Source organism: Salmo trutta, chromosome 14, assembly GCF_901001165.1.
Source record: "Salmo trutta chromosome 14, fSalTru1.1, whole genome shotgun sequence".
Classification (NCBI taxonomy): domain Eukaryota; kingdom Metazoa; phylum Chordata; class Actinopteri; order Salmoniformes; family Salmonidae; genus Salmo; species Salmo trutta.
Genome location: NC_042970.1, coordinates 19,064,940 through 19,086,082, shown reverse-complemented (window position 1 = coordinate 19,086,082; position 21,143 = coordinate 19,064,940). Strand labels below are relative to the sequence as shown.

Here is a 21,143-nt window from a genome sequence, read left to right as displayed (position 1 = left end):
AAGTTTGTTTTCACTGTATTAGACTAATCATATATAGCCTTGTAGATTTTATGATGTTTAAATGTTTAAGTTGAAATGGTGCTGGAATAGCAGAGGACAGACCTTAACTATGTTGACAAATTATACATAACCTAACTTTGCTGTTGTTCTGGGATTGATTTGCACTTTTCGCACCAAAGTACGCTCATCTCTAGGAGACAGAACGCGTCTCCTTCCTGAGCGGTATGACAGCTGCTGGTCCCATGGTGTTTAAACTTGCGTATTATTGTTTGTACAGATGAACGTGGTACCTTCAGGCATTTGGAAATTGCTCCCAAGGATGAACCAGACTTGTGGAGGTCTACAAAAAAAAATCTGAGGTCTTGGCTGATTTCTTTTGATTTTCCCATGATGTCAAGCAAATAGGCAGTGAGTTTGAAGGTAGGCCTTGAAATACATCCACAGGTACACCACCAATTGACTCAAATGATGTCAATTTGTCTATTAGAAGCTTCTAAAGCCATGACATCATTTTCTGGAATTTTCCAAGCTCTTTAAAGGCACAGTCAATTTAGTGTATGTAATTTTCTGACCCACTAGAATTGTGATACAGTAAATTATAAGTGAAATAATCGGTCTGTAAACAATTTTTGGAAAATTACTAGATTAAGTAGATGTCCTAACCGACTTGCCAAAACTATAGTTTGTGAACAAGAAATTTGTGGAGTGGTTGAAATCGAGTTTTAATGACTCCAACCTAAGTGTATGTAAACTTCCAACTACAACTGTAACTTTGAAAGATTGAGTCTGTGATTTTGTTGTAGGCAGAGCCAGAGCTGAACGGAGTAGAATTCTATTGGCGGGGCACACGAGCAGTCTTTTAATCACCCGCAAGTGAACGCTTTTCAGATCACAGTGCACGTTTGTTGATATTCTTTGCTAGTTAATGAGTTATTAATCCAGTTATAGATAAGTATAGGTCAGCAATGGGGAGTTACTGCTTCCTACAAGAGCACAAAACCTGAAGGCTACATTTCATGCTGTATTTGAAAAGCCAGTCAGGTAAAAAGCTTATGTCTTAATTAAAGAGACAGTTTTATATTTTGAGACAGACTTGAATTTGCAAATAAGCTAATAGGCAGAGGGGCAGCCTACATTGTCTAATATTCTGTGTGGTAATAATAATACATTTTATTTTGAAAAGTGATTTCTTGCATCATACAACACAATACAATGCAATTTACAGTCACCTAGTTGGCCCATGGTCTTACAGACCAAGTAAAAAATCATGAATTAATGTCAAGCCCTTCATAATGTAAAAACGCTTTTAAAAAGTATCATACAATGTAGGCCTGCAATGAACACCACATATAGGCTACTGTAGGCTATATCATAGAAAATGCTATGGGATTTGCTCCATTGGTAGGCCTACATTATACTGAAATAGCCACAATAGCCTATTGGCTACTGTCTAAAACTGTAAGGGTACAGCTTCAATGTTCACTGTAAACGCGCCGGAAGTTGCACAAAATTCTCTCAAGTTTCCGACCACAAGGCCTAAAATTTGCTCAGTGCCCCCCAAAATTAGAGGGAACATTGCTCAAAATATATGCCATTTATCAGACACAATTTACAGTCATGCGTGCATACGTTTTACATATGGGTGGTCCTGGGAATTTAACCCAAAATCTCTACCAACTGAGTTACAGAGGACCAGCTGAGGCATGATGGGGGATATTGTTTCAGATTTGATAAATGCATTGCAGTCTCCACTTTTGATTCACTGAGTAGTTTAAAATATATATATATGTTAGACACACTGAACAAATGTTCTGCCTTCTGCATTCATTAGTATTTTTAGTATTGTGCTATACAGTACATCGCTGAACTCATGACACATTTATAGATTCTACGCCTCTTGACCCTACGGCAGGATGTACAGTATCAGACCTCCCTTGTTTAATGGACTTACATTGTCATAGCAAGTTTATCTGAGATCTCATAGTCCCATACCAGGCTATGATAAACCAGCTCTGTGGGTTTACGCGGCTGCAAACATAAGCTCTTTTGTTCATAATTTAGGCAAGTGCATTTTCTTAATCCCTCATAAATTGGACAATGTTTGCCATTCTGGGCAGAGAAGGGTTACATTCTTGTTAACTTCTCTTGCCACAGGCCCAATAGCACACAACACAACCCCTGGTCCAAGTAGAAGATGTCTCTTTGTCCGTTTGCCATCCTCTTAGCTGAGCAGCCCATGTCATCACAGCAGCTCCCACGCCTGCAATGTCAGAGGCTTGTAACTATGGGCTGGAAGGCTAGAGAGCAAGACCCAGTGCCTTGGGGCTACGATGGAACCCAACACATAGCGGTCACTTAAACACTCACAAAGTCTCTCTTGTTTTCAACGAAGAGCTGTCTTTCACAGATATGCATTCAGTGTTTTGTCTGGTCTCAACAACTTCCACGCTGTATCTCTCTCCCACTCTGTTCACCAAATCTCTACCTCCTTGACACATATCTTAACCCTGCATCTAAGAAATCAAAGTCCAAGGGAAGAAGGGGTGAATAAGAGTGTATACATCCCATCTGTGAAATGGTTTAAAGGCACAATCTATAAGGCTTTCTGCTGTTGAAGATATATACCCATTGATTTTTAAAGAATGTAATTTATACAGCACATGCCTTATGAGCTTAGTACTTAGCTGTGTCTATGAATGTGAGATAAGTTAGGGTTTCCCCTGCCCCATCACACAACTGACCAAACAAGCTGGCAGTGGCCAGGCGGTTTAAAATTCAGATTGGTCCTAAAAAGGATTTAATAGTCACCTGTATGCATTTTGTCCTTTGTGGCTCAGTTGGTAGAGAGCATGGTTACTGCAATGCCAGGGTTGTGGGTTTGATTCCCAGTATGAGAAATGTATGCACGCTCTACTGTAAGTTGCTCTGGATAAGAGAGTCTGCTAAATGACTAAAATGGAAATTATGTTTGCATTTACTTTTTTTCACCCCAACAACAGTATAACATTACCGTTCTTATGATCACAATGTACAGACCACAACTTCAGCATAAAGTATTTAAAGAATATGTCACGTCTGCTCCTGCTCCTCCCCTCCGGTGTACGAAGTCGCCCGAGTACTAACCACCGGTCCTGGGATTCATCATTACGCACACCTGGCACTCATCATTACGCGCACCTGTGACTCATTATGATTCACACCTGGACTCTATTACCTTCATAATTTCCTCCCCTTTATATGTCACTCTCCCAGGTTCACTGGTATTTTTCTTGTGTATCGGCGTTATGCCTTATGTTAGTGTCGTGTTCGTGATTTTGTTGTTTTATTAAAACGTTTCACCTGCTTCCGACTCACCTCCCCATCATTACAGAATAGTCCAAAGAAAGCAAACATCTGTTTTTTTGGGGAGATAAGGTTTTGCCAGGACTGGTGATATGAAACCTGAAGGGTCATTTAGGAATATATCATGGGGCATGAACCTCTCTTGTGTCCATTGACTGGTTTCTGGTCCAGTTTTACGCTCTAGACTGCATGGCACCAGGGCACCCTAATGTCAAATTTTCATGGAAATGCAAGATTAGTGACAGCCTGATGCATGTGAACACGTCTCAAGTTAGGATAAGACCTCAGAGTATCCCATTTTAGGCAAAGGGGCTATCATCCAGACAACAGACAGTTTTATCATAGAGCAAGAAAAGGGTCTGCAGGTCACTAGTAGGGCTATGATACCCTACAGTGATTTCTGAAATAAACATAATAGTTACATTGTTTCTCTGATTAGAAGAATGTGAGGTGGTAATGTATAGTAAACTATACTTTAAATGACTTTAGTTGGAGAATAACATTAGTTCAATGCAGTTTGATAAATAGTCAAGAGTTTTTCCTCAGCAGTGTGTACAAGTAGTTATACACAGGCCAAGGGATCATGGCAGCCAGTGGCTATAGCCATCAATGTAAGCCCATGTGCTCTCTGTGGGAAGGTGGTAAACCTCCATCTCGCGAAGAGCCTATAAATAAAAGAGGGGTAAAGTCGCTGTGGGGAGATGAGGAATACTGCTCTTCTTCACGTATGTGTCTTAACCCAAAGGTTTGGCTGAAGGAAAAGGCCACAAAATGAGGGCGGAACAAAGACGTCCTCTACTATGTTAGCACAAAGAGATCTTTCTCTGGGTTATTATCGGTGAAGGTTCTGCCAGGCCGTAGGGCACTTCCCCTGCATGTGCTTCACCTCTCTATCTCTATCTGGAAGCCCGTTCCTCCACTCCAAGTCACGGTTTCCAGTAATCCCAACAAAGGCATCATACTGTTTAGGATGGAATGGTAGACCTTTGCGTTAGTTAGAGCGGCTATTGACATCGCTTTATCTCATGTGAGGATCCTCATAAATTTTGACTCACGGCTGCGCAGTTCTTTCACCAACTTGTTCACCTCCCATCCATGGAAGGGTTTTCAGAGCTGGCACTATTAGCACAGTCATTTTGAATACTTCTCTAGTCAATTACATGAGTATGTAGTTGGGAGACATCGATGGGGAAATATGCATGTTCAGACCAGCAGTTTAGTGTGTTGTAATGACTGGGCTTCTATCCTCATCTCTTTAGATTTTTCAGACAGAGAAAGACACATGACATTTTTTTGTTTACACTTTGACCCATTCAGAACAATGTTTGTCTCTTTGACATAATGGTGTACAGCGCTGAACAGCTTAGTAAGCAGAAGTTCCTAAATTAGAAAGGACATTCTATGTTAAAGATATTAAGCTCCATTTTTCTTTTCAAGGGTTATTTCCAAGAATTATGTCTCGACTAGTGCAGCATATGGTGTGCATGGCTCGAAGGGCATGCGGAACTTAAAGATCCAATGCAGCTGTTTTTATCTCAATATCAAATAATTTCTGGGTAAATCAAAAAATCATTTCAGCACCTTACTGTGATTGTTTTCAGTTAAAATGGTAAAAAATTAACAAAAATAGCTTCTTAGCAAAGAGCAATTTCTCTAGCAACACATTTGCTATGACTGTCTAGGAGTGGTTAGAGTGGGGAGGGGAACACTGAAAACCAGCTGTTATTGGCAGAGAGGTTTGGAACTCTCTTTCTTATTCTAATCTATTGGAACTCTCTTTCTTATTATATTCTATTCTATTGGAACTCTCTTTCTTATTATATTCTATTCTATTGGAACTCTCTTTCTTATTATATTATATTATATTGGAACTCTCTTTCTTATGCTATTCTAATCTATTGGAACTCTCATTCTTATTCTATTATATTCTATTGGAACTCTTTTTCTTATTATATTCTATTGGAACTCTCTTATTCTATTCTATTCTATTATATTGGAACTCTTTCTTATTCTATTCTAATGGAACTTTCTTTCTTATTCTATTCTATTCTATTATATTGGAACTATCTTTCTTATTCTATTCTATTGGAACTCTCTTTCTTATTATATGCTATTCTATTGGAACGCTCTTTCTTATTCTATTATATTGGAACTATCTTTCTTATTCTATTCTATTGGAACTCTCTTTCTTATTATATGCTATTCTATTGGAACGCTCTTTCTTATTATATTCTATTGGAACTCTCTTTCTTATTCTATGCTATTCTATTGGAACTCTCATTCTTATTCTATTCTATTGGAACTCTCTTTCTTATTCTATGCTATTCTATTGGAACTCTCTTTCTTATTTCCTATTAGATAATTTTGCACCTGATGATGACACCAGGCAGGCCAAAACTCCATCCTACCAAAACAGGTAGAAATTTCAGGTGCTCTTTTTAAACAGCTCTTACACTGAAAGGGCATTATTATAATTTTAACAATTTCACAATATTATTACAACCTGTGGAAATATATATAAAACACAAGAAAATCACACTTTGGATGAGCCCTGGTATCCTCCCCCTGTCTCCTAACTTACATAACTCATGAGGGGCCTTTAACAAACTTGTACAATGGTTAAATAAACCTGGAACAAACATATTATTGTGGTTATTCGTATATATCCAAGGGCTACAATGTATAACGGACGATTAAGACAGATTAATTACTGTATAGTGCTACTGGTCAAGCATGTGCCTTGTGGAGTCTTTCTAAGTTGTATTTATGTTTTGCTAAGGGTTCCTTCTTCATTCTCAGTATACACAGTCTTTGTCAGGTAGATCTGATTGGTCAGTGGTGAGGGTGTGGTGTTAGCCTTTATTTAACTAAGGCAATAGACACTGATATGTGCACAGTCTGCACACACGTGTATCTACATTCTGTGTGATATTTTAAAGAAGTACAATCAAGCAATACAATACTTTAATGTACCACAACTTGATTACTATGACCTGTGTGAAAGCATGTATGTATAGGCATCCACTGTATGTGCTTAAGGGTGCAAGGAGTGTCAATATAATATACTGTTGACAGGCAGCTAGAGAAGAACTAAATCTAATTACTAATAGTAATGTGGGAAAAGAGAAAGAGAGAGAGAGAGAGAGAGAGAGAGAGAGAGAGAGAGAGAGAGAGAGAGAGAGAGAGAGAGAGAGAGAGAGAGAGAGAGAGAGAGAGAGGTGTGCAACATCACACGTCTTGGCTCCAGGCATGACGCCTGCTGTATAACTCTAAATTACTGTCCCAGAATAATGGGCTAGCTTTGTTAGAATAGAATGGTCAGATGTGAGCTCAACATTTATGATAATAGATTTTGGAGGAAAGGGTGGCGGGTGTTTCTAATGAGGATTTTTGGAACGATTTGTGGATTAAATGTTTTTATTTATTTTTATTCTACAATTTTTGGTTGCATATTTCTCTATACTAAAAACGAATAGTTCTATAAATTAGCTAATACTTTCTTTGTTTTTTGCATAGTGGAAATCCCAGTGGGCATATAGACCCACACTCGGCTCATAGCTTCTATACACATGCAGAGACAGGCCAAAACCAGTCAAAACCAATGATCTTTCTATAGAAGGGTGTGAGTGAGAATATTCTCTGTTTATAGGAATCTTAACTGATTCATTTATATAAAGTACAGTTGCCCCTTGTGTTAGATACAACTACTTATATTGTCTTTATTTATTTATATTTGACATGGTTTTGGAACCATGAATGCCATGTGTCTTCTGCAAACCAGATATAACAGATTTCACTAAGCAGTGTTGAACTTTATTAGCATACAGGCCTAGTGATCTGGATCAACTATTGAACTTTGGCATAGATTAATGTTCTTAATTACACAGTTATATTTGTTTCTGGTAATGTCATATTCCAGAGGTTTCAAGTCAGCAGTGATTCCATTATTGTGCCATGCCTTTTTAACCCTAGTGGCCTCTTAAATGGCAGACTAAGTAGGAACTGGCTATGACTTAGTTGACTAGTGGATCCTGGAACACCATTTGTGAACCTCTCAGACTAGTGCTTAAATACTTAACACCAAAAGTTGGTAGGGGGATGGACAATCTGTTTAAAAATGCTGCTACATTTTGGGATTTATCTTTTCATATGCTCTGTTTGTAATGGAACAGTGGTGTCAATTGTATTCCGTGTTCTCAGAACAAATTATGTTTTATACTAGATGAGCGGAACTAAAGATGAAACGTTAGTTAGCCGTGAGCGAGTTTCAGTTTGGAGACTAGTAACCCACCAGCAGAAAGGGTCCTTTGTGAGACAGAGATGTTGACGTCAAATGAACCCTGTGAAGACATAAATTCTCAGTTTAACTAGAACAACACAACACAGGGAGGATGAGCCCTGGTATCCTCCCCCTGTCTCCTAACTTACATAACTCATGAGGGGTTTTCCTTTAATAAGTTCAACTGACCAAGTCTGTCCTGTTATTTTCATGTTAGCCCTGTGTCCACACAGTTGACTGACCAGAACAAGGGAATATCTGATACATACTATCATACAAATTACAATATGTTGGAGATGCTTGAATACAGCCATTACCAGGTGAGATGTGCTACTGAACTATTTTTTTGGTTTGGTTTTCTATCAGGATGCAGTATTACTATATTTCTAGTATATTACAGTACTATGTTTGTTCTGAGAATTCTAATAATATAACAGAAATGTTCACTAATCAATGACAATGTCCTAACTGTGTTGTATAATTGACTGTCATTGAGTAATATAAATTACGTGGTGTATAACTGGAGGCGCTGATTGAAATTATTCTGTCCATTGTTTCTGATTGTGTCACATCCATGTGTGTTGATCTTCAGGCATGCATTCTAGTCTGAAGATCAATCCACACAATGTCAAAGATCTGTATTGTGAGACAACATTTTACAAAGCGACATTTCAGTGGATAACTATGCGTTTCCATAGGATAAGATGACTACCTCAATACTGACATTGAATAAAACTGACTTCTGAAAAATGTTAATTGCCTTCCATGTCTCTCCTTTTCCCCCACCAAGGTACAGACGCATCTGGAGAACCCCACCAAGTATCACATCCAGCAGGCCCAGAGGAAGCAGGTGAGGCAGTACCTGTCCACAACCCTTGGGGGTAAGCCTGGCAGCCAGGCCGGCAGCCTACAGTGCCCCAGCCAGCCCCCGGAGCACGGGATGCCCCCCGGCCCAGGCAGCAGTGCCCCCAACAGCCCCATGGCCCTGCTGACCCTCAGCTCCAACTGCGAGAAGGAGGTAGGCATAACAGAGATGCCACAGAGATCCAATATAACATTCACCCTGGTTTCTCATTTGGATTTCACAGTGGATTTATAACTAACTTCATGAAAATGGCAAACTGATTACAAAATACATGTAGATTTCTGGTATATCTTTCAATGTTATTTATCAGAACATTATTTTAATAAAAATCTGGTACTACTATATAGGTTGGTTTCTAATGTGTTTTCCATCCTTATTACAGATGGATGATGTCATTGATGACATTATTAGCTTGGAAACAAGTTATAATGAGGATATTTTTGGACTTATGGACCCAGGACTCCAGGTTACTAATACAGTAAGTTGACATCCTTTACAATTGAAACAACTTTTTCAAGTGATGAGTGCAATAGCTACAGGCCCTACAACACATTTACTGAATAGGAACTACAGCTTTGTATGCTATAGAATATAAATATCTTTCTTAATTGTTGCATTGCAATTATTGAATGTTCTGTTCATTTCCTCAGCTCCCTGTATCTGGTAACCTTCTGGACATGTATGGAAATCAAGGGCTTCCCCCAAGTGGACTTGCCATCAGTAACTCCTGCCCTGGTAGCTTATCCAACATCAAAAGGGAATTCTCAGGTTAATGTTTTTTGTCTACCGGGTATAACACATTATAACACCCTCAGCAAAGCAGCTCCATGTTAATAATTTCAACCCTTTCAAATTAAAAATATTTAAAGATGTTTATATTCAATTTGTGAAACCATTGTAGTGATATACTAACAGTTAAAGAAGCAAAGATGCATAAATATTGTGTACAATTTGTAAAATGCATAAATATACTGTTAGCTATACATTAAATTGATCAAATAATTGACCAATACTCCAGCTCCTGGCATGATGCACGTACTGGACAATACTGGATCCTATGGCCAGTTTGACAACTACCAAAGGCCCGAGGGCTTTCCAGTTGGTACGTTATCACTAGATTTTCACATTTTTAAGCCATTGTCATTTGAATTATTTTAATACATTTATGAAACTATTTTCATGGCGGCTCACTAATGTACCTGAACTAAAATGCCAATGGGAATTCATAATAATCTATCTTAGATTGGATATTTTGTGTATGTAATATGAAATGCAGCATTAAAGGTCTCTGTGAAGTATTTTGTGCATATTGAAAAATATAACACAATATGGATCTATATACTGTCTCAGTAAAATTGTAGCAAAGATAGCTAACATGAATGGTATTTAGCCAGAAATGGGTTGTAATCATCTTGAGTATGTATGGAATAGGACACCTTCTTTTGTCACTCAAAAGTGTTTCCCTTCCGCCCAAAAGCTGAGGTTCGAGCGATGGCCAAAGAGAGACAAAAAAAGGACAACCACAACTTAAGTGAGTTTCTATGGCAAAGAGGAGCAGTCAGTTATTTGGGATATTTTGATATTGATATTTTCAAGAGTTGATTTGCAGATCCTCACGATACTATAACTGATTCCTAATTTTCATCTCTTAACGCTGTAGTTGAACGAAGGAGAAGGTTCAACATCAACGATCGAATCAAAGAGCTTGGAACCCTGATTCCTAAGTCTAATGATCCGTAAGTAGCACAGTTTATACCACTTTTGGATACTCATCTTTTTTATCTACCAAAAATCTCTGGCTGCTTCCGGATGGCATAAAGGTTCATGTAGTTTAAGGATCAGCTGCTTAGTTGCTACATGTACGCTTCATGTATGCACTGACTGTTGTCTCCTGCGGTCCCTAGGGACATGCGCTGGAATAAGGGCACCATTCTGAAGGCCTCAGTGGACTACATCAGGAAGCTGCAGAGGGAGCAGCAGAGAGCTAAGGAGGTGGAGCTTAGACAGAGAAGGCTGGAGCATGCCAACCGCCATCTGATGCTGCGCATACAGGTACGCCAGTCCAGAGGGAGCCAGTGAGCATGGTACAGGGGCGCCTTGAGGGAAAACCTTTGTACTTCTGTACTTTAATACTCCTTGGAATGTGTACTTTAATACTCTTTGTGGGTTAATGTGTTTTCTGTGTGTGTTTCTGTGTAGGAGTTGGAGATGCAGGCACGGGCTCATGGTCTTGCGATTCTGCCATCGTCTTCCCTCTGCTCCTCTGAGCTGATAGCCCGAGCCATCAAGCAGGAGCCCATCTTAGGAGACTGTCCCTCAGACCTGTACCAGCAGCCAGGTCCCGACATGTCCCCTCCCACCACACTGGACCTCAACAACGGTACCATCCACTTTAACGACAGCCCTGTGGATGCTGGTGACCCAGGGGTATATGGCTCCAGCAAAGCATCCACTAAACTGAAGGACATTCTAATGGACAACACCCTGTCGCCCATATCATCCAATGACCCCCTTCTGTCCTCAGCTTCCCCAGACACCTCCAACAGCAGCAGCAGGCGTAGCAGCAGCTCAAGCATGGAGGAGAATGATCATGGTTGTTAGCACTGCCCACAAGCTCAAATCACACTGACATTTTATAAAGTAGCATTGTTATTACTGGAGCCAACGCTAGGTGCTGCTATGGCCTATTCCTTGAGATGCTTCCCTGCTAGCATCCAAAGCTGTCCTCCATACTCAGTGGATGAAGACAGTGGGATTTTTTTTTGTCTTTTGTTTTTGTTTGTTTTACAATATTGTGTCTCTTTCTGGAATCAAATCTGGCTGTTCAGATTAGGCTACTCTACCTAAGGTGACTGCTGAGATTTCACTGTACTGTAACGTTCACTTTTCATGTGTGAATTATTTGACAGGAAGTGCACAATAACATGACAAGAATGTATTACATGTGTAATATTTTGATATTTTTTTCATATCATGACCATTTGTTGAATTAGTTTAAAACATTTGTTTTGTGAGATATCATAGAGAAATATATATTTAGTTGAATACTTAAATTAACTGATAATAAAATTTCACCAAAATTTTAAGATGAGATAAGACACATTTTTACCCTTAAATTTAGAAGCAATGGTTTGAAACCTACAATATTATTTGCGACTAGAAACAACTTTCAGGAACAATGAATACAATTTGAATGAATACAATCTATTGATGAATTTTGTTTCCGACGTGGTGATATCTGAAGTGAAGATATTTGTACAAAACAACACTGTAAATATACATATTTTGTGATTTAGTTTTTTGAAGTAGGCCTTTAATTAAGTATTAAATTGAAAGTGAATTCATTTTATTTTTATTCCCTTGGCTATCTCAACCGTATCATTTAGATCATTGCTCTTACCCCGTACAAAGTTGTAATGCACATGAAGATAATATTTTGTCCAGGTCAAACCAATGACACATATTTAGCTCAGAAGGAGCACCTGCAACCATTGTTTTTGAATGTCAGACTGCTGAATTACTGTCTCTAATATAACTTCATGATGACTAATATCAATTCCTAATATAACTTTCCATAAGACCACTACATGGTCCTCTGTAAGTATTTTGTATTTTATTAGGATCCCTATTAGCTACTGCTAAATCGGCAACTACTCTTCCTGGGATCCACACAAAACATGACATAATACATTCATTTTTGTATTTTTATATATAACATAGGCTGACACTTTTTGCTAAACTCCGCTGACGGGAATATAGCAACCTTGTTTTGCTAAACTCCCCTGACGTGAATATAGCACGTGAATATAGCACCTCAGCTAAACTGTGTCGCCCTTAACGGGTTAGCTGAGATATTGTGTAACGCGTTACAGTATCACCCATGAAGGGTTAGCTGAGGTATTGTGCCAGGTTTTGGACCTGCTCATGAACAAGGTCCCTGTGAATCAGATGGAGTTGTTTGGCTCCTACTCATATAAAATTAACCAGGATCAGAAGGAGTTGTTTGGCTCCTACTCATATAAAATTAACCAGGATCAGAAGGAGTTGTTAGGCTCCTACTCATATAAAATTAACCAGGATCAGAAGGAGTTGTTTGGCTCCTACTCATATAACATTAACCAGGATCAGAAGGAGTTGTTAGGCTCCTACTCATATAAAATTAACCCGGATCAGAAGGAGTTGTTAGGCTCCTACTCATATAAAATTAACCAGGATCAGAAGGAGTTGTTTGGCTCCTACTCATATAAAATTAACCAGGATCAGAAGGAGTTGTTTGGCTCCTACTCATATAACATTAACCAGGATCAGAAGGAGTTGTTAGGCACCTACTCATATAAAATTAACCCGGATCAGAAGGAGTTGTTAGGCTCCTACTCATATAAAATTAACCAGGATCAGAAGGAGTTGTTTGGCTCCTACTCATATAACATTAACCAGGATCAGAAGGAGTTGTTTGGCTCCTACTCATATAACATTAACCAGGATCAGAAGGAGTTGTTAGGCTCCTACTCATATAAAATTAACCAGGATCAGAAGGAGTTGTTTGGCTCCTACTCATATAACATTAACCAGGATCAGAAGGAGTTGTTTGGCTCCTACTCATATAAAATTATCCAGGATCAGAAGGAGTTGTTAGGCTCCTACTCATATAAAATTATCCAGGATCAGATGCAGTTGTTAGGCTCCTACTTATATCAAATTAACCATGATCAGATGGGAGTTTTAACTAAGGTCCTTGGATTCTGCTGTGGCTTTCACCTTAGCCACCATGATCAGAATTAACAGACGTGATCTCAGCAACCTTGAATCGTGTAGTTTCCTCCCTCTAAAGTTTCAACTTGATGGTTTCCACCTTAGCAACTTGTCTAACATTTCCACCTTCATTCCCCCACACCACATTCATACTCAGCAGCGTCCATCAGTACACACTTTATACACTTAAACCCAACATTCCATACATCAATAATACTTTGCTCTACTGAGGCAGGCCCTGATAACCTAATGTCACTGCACCAATGTTCTTTAAACAGCCTGAGAGATTCTCACAACCTCAGTTAGTCAGTGAGCTGAGCAGAGTATCATATCATGCAGAGCATGACCGAAGTCCTTAATCTACTGGCTTTGTTTACATTCTTTAAGCAGGACCTGATATTCTAATGCCAAGGGCACATCTTATCTTTAACTTTAACCCAAACACCAGATGTGCTCAGGGGGGAGATGCTACAAGCTATTTAGGTCAGAGGCGTTATGCCATGATTCACTGTAAAAGATAGCCCTTTAGTAAATACTGTAGGTAATGTAACCCAACACGTCATATTTAATTTAGTTTTAGTCATTTCTATGTCTATTAAGATAGTCCCCCCCAATTAAAAAAATTATAATAAATTAATTGTTTTTGCGTCCGAAATCTGGCTTGCCTACTACTTACGTATGGTGCTTTCAAGACAACTGGGAACTCGGGAAAAAACAAGGTCAAATCATGTCGTCAGTGACCTTCATGTCAGAAAGTAGGAGCTCTAGAAAGATGCCCTCAAGAAAAATAATTCCCAGTCGGAGCTCGTTTTTTTTCGCAAGTTCCCAGTTGTTTTGAACACACTGAAGTCGGAAGCCTGAGATTTCTGAGTTCCGATGACCAGTTGTTTTGAACAAGGCATTTAACTGCATAATGTGTGCTAATTGTACTACGTACTACAGTTGAAGTCGGAAGTTTACATACATCTAAGCCAAATACATTTAAACTCAGTTTTTCACAATTCCTGACATTTAATCCTAGTAAAAATGCCCTGTCTTAGGTCAGTTAGGATCACCACTTTATTTTAAGAATGTGAAATGTCAGAATAATAGTAGAGAGAATGATTTATTTCAGCTTTTATTTCTTTCATCACATTCCCAGTGGGTCAGAAGTTTACATACACTCAATTAGTATTTGGTAGCATTGCCTTTAAATTGTTCAACTTGCGTCAAACGTTTCGGGTAGCCTTTCACAAGCTTCCCATTCCTTAGCCCATTCCTCCTGACAGAGCTGGTGTAACTTGGTCAGGTTTGTAGGCCTCCTTGCTCACACACGTTTTTTTCAGTTCTGCCCACACATTTTCATTAGGATTGAGGTCAGGGCTTTGTGATGGCCACTCCAATACCTTGACTTTGTTGTCCTTAAGCCATTTTGCCACAACTTTGGAAGTATGCTTGGGGTCATGGTCCATTTGGAAGACCCATTTGCGACCAAGTTTTAACTTCCTGACTGATGTCTTGAGATGTTGCTTCAATATATCCACATCATTTTCCTGCCTCATGATGACATCTATTTTGTGAAGCGCACCAGTCCCTCCTGCAGCAAAGCACCCCCACAACACAATGCAAATAGTCCGGGTAGCCATTTGATTACCTGTTCAGGAGTCTTGTCTTCCCTGTGGCTCAGTTGGTAGAGCATGGTGTGTGCAACGCCAGGGTTGTGGGTTTGATTCCCACGGGGGGCCAGTACAATATGAAATGTATGCATTCACTACTGTAAGTCGCTCTGGATAAGAGCGTCTGCTAAATGACGAAATATCTTATGGCTTGGGGGTAAAAGCTGTTGAGAAGCCTTTTTGTCCTAGACTTGGCACTCCAGTACCGCTTTCCATGCGGTAGTAGAGAGAACAGTCTATGACTGGGGTGGCTGGGGTCTTTGACAATTTTTAGGGCCATCCTCTGACACCGCCTGGTGTAGAGGTCCTCGATGGCAGGCAGCTTAGCCCCAGTGATGTACTGGGCCGTACGCACTACCCTCTGTAGTGCCTTGCGGTCAGAGGCCGAGCAATTGCCGTACCAGGCAGTGATGCAACCAGTCAGGATGCTCTCGATGTTGTAGCTGGAGAACCTTTTGAGGATCTGAGGACCCATGCCAAATCTTTTTAGTTTCTTGAGGGGGAATAGGCTTTGTCGTGCCCTCTTCACGACTGTCTTGGTGTGTTTGGACCATTCTAGTTTGTTCTTGATGTGGACACCAAGGAACTTGAAGCTCTCAACCTGCTCCACTACAGCCCCGTCAATGAGAATGGGGGCGTGCTCGGTCCTCCTTTTCCTGTAGTCCACAATCATCTCCTTAGTCTTGGTTACGTTGTGGGATAGTTTGTTATTCTGGCACCACCCGGCCAGGTCTCTGACCTCCTCTCTATAGGCTGTCTCGTCGTTGTCAGTGATCACTGTTGTGTTGTCTGCAAACTTAATGATGGTGTTGGAGTCGTGCCTGGCCATGCAGTCGTGGGTGAACAGGGAGTACAGGAGGGGACTGAGCACGCACCCCTGGGGAACTCCAGTGTTGAGGATCAGTGTGGCAGATGTGTTGCTACCTACCCTCATCACCTGGGAGTGGCCCGTCAGGAAGTCCAGGATCCAGTTGCAGAGGGAGGTGTTTAGTCCCAGGATCCTTAGCTTAGTGATGAGCTTTGAGGGTACTATGGTGTTGAACGCTGAGCTGTAGTCAATGAATAGCATTCTTACATAAGTGTACCTTTCGTCCAGGTGGGAAAGGGAAGTGTGAACTGCAATAGAGATTGCATCATCTCTGAATCTGTTTGGGCGGTATGCAAATTGGAGTGGGTCTAGGGTTTCTGGGATAATGGTGTTGATGTGAGCCATTATCAACCTTTCAAAGCACTTCATGGCTACGGACATGAGTGCTACGGCTCTGTAGTCATTTAGGCAGGTTGCCTTTGTGTTCTTGGGCACAGGGACTATGGTGGTCTGCTTGAAACATGTTGGTATTACAGACTCAATCAGGGACATGTTGAAAATGTCAGTGAAGACACCTGCCAGTTGGTCAGCACATGCCCGGAGCACACGTCCTGGTAATCCGTCTGGCCCCGCAGCCTTGTGTATGTTGACCTGTTTAAAGGGCTTACTCACATCGACTACGGAGAGTGTGATCACACAGTCGTCCGGAACAGCTGATGCTCTTATGCATGCCTCAGTGTTGCTTGCCTCGAAGCGAGCATAGAAGTGATTTAGCTCGTCTGGTAGGCTTGTGTCAATGGGCAGCTCGCGGCTGTGCTTCCCTTTGTAGTCTGTAATAGTTTGCAAGCCCTGCCACATAAGACGAGCATCGGAGCCGGTGTACTATGATTCAATTTTAGCCTTGTATTGACGCTTTGCCTGTTTGATGGTTCGTCGCAGGGCATAGCAGGATTTATTGTAAGCTTCCGGGTTAGAGTCCCACACCTTGAAAGCGGCAGCTCTACCCTTTAGCTCAGTGTGAATGTTGCCTGTAATCCATGGCTTCTGGTTGGGGTATGTACGTACAGTCACTGTGGGGACGACGTCCTCGATGCACTTATTGATAAAGCCAGTGACTGATGTGGTGTACTCCTCAATGCCATCGGAAGAATCCCGGAACATGTTCCAGTCTGTGATAGCAAAACAGTCCTGTAGTTTAGCATCTGCTTCATCTGACCACTTTTTTATAGACCGAGTCACTGGTGCTTCCTGCTTTCATTTTTGCTTGTATGCAGGAATCAGGAGGATAGAGTTGTGGTCGGATTTACCAAATGGAGGGTGAGGGAGAGCTTTGTACGCGTCTCTGTGTGTGGAGTACAGGTGATCTAGAATTTTTTTCCCTCTGGTTGCACATTTAACATGTTGATAGAAATTTGGTAGAACTGATTTAAGTTACCCTGCATTAAAGTCTCCGGCCACTAGGAGCGCCGCCTCTGGGTGTGTGGTTTCCTGTTTGCTTATTTCCTTACACAGCTGACTGAGTGCGGTCTTAGTGCCAGCATCTGTCTGTGGTGGTAAATAAACAGCCACGAAAAGTATAGCTGAAAACTCTCTAGGCAAATAGTGTGGCCTGCAATTTATCACAATATACTCTACTTCAGGCAAGCAAAATCTAGAGACTTCCTTAGATTGCATGCACCAGCTGTTGTTTACAAATATGCACAGACCGCTCCCCCTCGTCTTACCGGAGTGTGCTGTTCCATCTTGCCGGTGCAGCATATATCCCGCTAGCTGAATATCCATGTCATCATTCAGCCACAATTCCGTGAAACATAGGATATTACAGTTTTTGATGTCCCGTTGGTAGGATATTCGTGATCGTACCTCGTCTAATTTATTGTCCAATGATTGCACGTTGGCGTGCTTCACATACAGTATAAACCGAAAAGGATAGTCTGTAGCCTCACTCAGTGACATTTCGTGCTCTTGTTTTGGGCTAACATTAGATAAGTATCTAGCATTTGGAACAACGTATTTTTTAGTAAACTTCAGTATACCCTAAGCCTACGCATGTATCAATTGAAGAGTCACCTGAAGCTTGAGAGGAATGGGAGATGCAGTAGACTGAAAAGAGGAATAAAACTACTTCCTAATCATGGCCTCTAAAATGGCCGTAAGGCGTGCCTCCCTGGCAGTCACCTCCTTCTTGCGCCTCCACATCTGGACCCTACTGGGAGGGAGACAAGCCCACTCTGCACCTTGGGAGGATGAGGAGATGATGATCGGTGGGGTGATGGAGTTGCAGGCCCTGCAGTGCCTCATCCATCACAGTATACCACTTCCAGACTGAGGCCTCTCCTCCCTCCGTGCTGACTCCAGTGGAGGGAGCGTTCAACTCCTGGAAAATATGGAAAAGGATAGCGTTCAGTGTCAAACATACTACATGTTTTTATTTATATCTTATCTTTTTTTCTCCTTTATTTAACTGGGCAAATTAGTTAAGAACAAATTCTTATTTACAATGACGGCCTACCAAAAGGCCTCCTACAGGGACAGGGGCTGGTATAACATCCAGGCATTTAAAGCATGCTCGATTTTCGAAAATTCACATACTATAAAACGTTATATTTCCTTATACTGAGAATGAGTCATTATTTTAATTTTTACCAACTATTGGGTTATTTCGGTAGAGCATCCCCATATCCCCATGGACCATATGTTTGACACGCCTTCCCCATACTGATTTGTATTAGTGGAGCTCTGTGAACAATTAGGGGCCTTTAATGTCAGAAAGATTAGTGGTAGTTTCAGGGTGTTTTCACACTTACGTAGTCCCTTTCAGACAATTTTTGTGAACACAGTGTGGTTCACTTAAAACGTTTTTGCAGTGTGAACACTCCAAAGGAACTCAGAACCCTCAAAAGACCATTTCGAGAGGTGGTCTGAGTTCGGTTCACTTGAATTCCGTGGTCCAGATCTCTTTTTAAGGGCAATGTGAACACAAAGCTCCCCAGGTTCGCTTGTCATTATTCCCGCACCACACACTAGACTACTGCAACACCATTTCCCCTACCATTTCCCCTCTCACATTGGTGCCACAAAAGAGAGAATATGATCATCTGCAGGGAAAAACGTGCTGTTTTTGGATAGGCCTATTGATTAGCGATTGTCAAGGATGCACAGAAATTCCAAAATATGTTTTTAGTTCAGATTATTTGTTTGCAACATGTGATCTATAGGCTAAAAACGTTTCATAAACTGTTTATTCGATTGTGGGGTTTGAATAGTGTGAGAAGACGCCAACATAGGGTACAACATCTGTTCTAGCAGTAGCCTACCTTGGGTGTACAATTGTCAATTACAACATTATTTAATATGCAGTTATTCTTCTGCTATTTATTCTGTTACCAATAATATTTACATGTTAACAGTATCTTCTGGTTACAATTATTATGTCTCATTTTTTAACTAAAGGCAATCTATTAGCTTACAAAATGTAAGTAGGTATATCTAGCTGTCCGATAACACGTTCTAATAAAATGGCTTGTCCTGCACTTTGTAAAAACCCAGAGCGCACTGAGTAAATGTTGGAAAAATATATTGGTTGCTTTTTAAACATAGCCATGTGAATGCAAAGAGGACTGAGCACTTTTGCTATTTTTACCCCAAAATTCACTTTAAAGGGGACATGGATCAGTTCTCTAAAGAGGACTGAGATCAGTTCTTTTAAAGAGGACTGAGATCGGTTCTTTTAATGAGGACTATATGTGAAAACACCCTAAAATCCATTCATTGAACCTCAATATACAGTTGAAGTCTGAAGTTTACATACACTTAGGTTTTTCAACCACTCCACAAATTTCTTGTTAACAAACTATAGTTTTGGCAAGTCGGTTAGGACATCTACTTTGTGCATGACACAAGTAATTTTTCCAACAGTTGTTTACAGACAGATTATTTCACTTATAATTCACTGTATCACAATTCCAGTGGGTCAGAAGTTTACATACACTAAGTTGACTGTGCCTTTAAACAGCTTGGAAAATTCCAGAAAATTATGTCGTGGCTTTAGAAGCTTCTGATAGGCTAATTTACATCATTTAAGTCAATTGGAGGTGTACCTGTGGATGTATTTCAAGGCCTACCTTCAAACTCAGTGCCTCTTTGCTTGACATGGGAAAATCTCAGAAAAATGTTTTACCTCCACAAGTCTGGTTCATCCTTGGGAGCAATTTCCAAACACCTGAAGGTACCACGTTCATCTGTACAAACAATAGTACGCAAGTATAAACACCATGGGACCATGCAGCCGCCATACCACTCAGGAAGGAGACGTGTTCTGTCTCCTAGAGATGAGTGTACTTTGGTGCGAAAAGTGCAAATCAATCCTAGAACAACAGCAAAGGACCTTGTGAAGATGCTGGAGGAAACAGTTACAAAGTATCTATATCCACAGTAAAACGAGTCCTATATCGACATAATCTGAAAGGTCGCTCAGCAAGGAAGAAGCCACTGCTCCAAAACCGCCATAATAAAGCCAAACTACGGTTTGCAACTGCACATGGGGACAAAGATCGTACTTTTTGGAGAAATGTCCTCTGGTCTGATGAAACAAAAATAGAACTGTTTGGCCATAATGACCATTGCTATATTTGGAGGAAAAAGGGGGAGACTTGCAAGCTGAAGAACACAATCCCAACCATGAAGCACGGGGGTGGCAGCATCATGTTGTGGGATTGAGGTCAGGGCTTTTTGATGGCCACTCCAATACCTTGACTTTGTTGTCCTTAAGCCATTTTTCCACAACTTTGGAAGTATGCTTGGGGTCATTGTCGATTTGGAAGACCCATTTGCGACCAAGCTTTAACTTCCTGACTGATGTCTTGAGATGTTGCTTCAATATATCCACATAATTTTCCTGCCTCATGATGACATCTATTTTGTGAAGTGCACCAGGTCTTGGCTGAGGTCTCGGGCTTGGCTGATTTCTTTTGATTTTCCCATGTCAAGCAAACAGGCACTGAGTTTGAAGATAGGCCTTGAAATACATCCACAGGTACACCTCCATTGACTCAAATGATGTCAAGTGGCCTATCAGAAGCTTCTAAAGCCATGACATAATTTTCTGGAATTTTCCAAGCTGTTTAAAGGCACAGTCAACTTAGTGTATGTAAACTTCTGGACCCACTGGAATTGTGAATTAGTGAATGATAAGTGAAATAATCTGTCTGTAAACAACTGTTGGAAAAATGACTTGTGTCATGCACAAAGTAATTGTCCTAACTGACTTGCCAAAACTGTAGTTGTTTAACAATACATTTGTTGAGTGGTTGAAAAACTAGTTTTAATGACTCCAACCTAAGTGTATGTAAACTTCAGACTTCAACTGTATTTTGTACAATATTAAAGTGCATTGCTCCTAAATAAAGTGTTTGTAATTGTGTATTTAAGACACAAAAAGTA

General features: G+C 40.5%; 1 protein-coding gene across 3 annotated transcripts in view; it reads left to right on the top strand.

The window, feature by feature from the left end:
* The window catches only part of LOC115207557 (microphthalmia-associated transcription factor-like), a 34,475-nt gene extending 22,645 nt beyond the window's left edge, over positions 1-11,830 (top strand). For 2 of the 3 annotated variants that reach the window (XM_029774740.1, XM_029774742.1), the window contains 8 exons: positions 8,412-8,639; positions 8,869-8,964; positions 9,137-9,254; positions 9,505-9,588; positions 9,964-10,017; positions 10,147-10,222; positions 10,391-10,538; positions 10,686-11,830. In XM_029774740.1, coding sequence (XP_029630600.1) covers positions 8,412-8,639; positions 8,869-8,964; positions 9,137-9,254; positions 9,505-9,588; positions 9,964-10,017; positions 10,147-10,222; positions 10,391-10,538; positions 10,686-11,087 — 1,206 coding nt within the window. In that variant the 3' untranslated portion in view covers positions 11,088-11,830. Of the gene's footprint in view, positions 1-7,658; positions 7,942-8,411; positions 8,640-8,868; positions 8,965-9,136; positions 9,255-9,504; positions 9,589-9,963; positions 10,018-10,146; positions 10,223-10,390; positions 10,539-10,685 lie in introns of those variants that run through there. The other variant, XM_029774741.1, reaches the window with a different exon arrangement.
* The last annotated feature ends 9,313 nt before the right edge of the window (positions 11,831-21,143 follow it).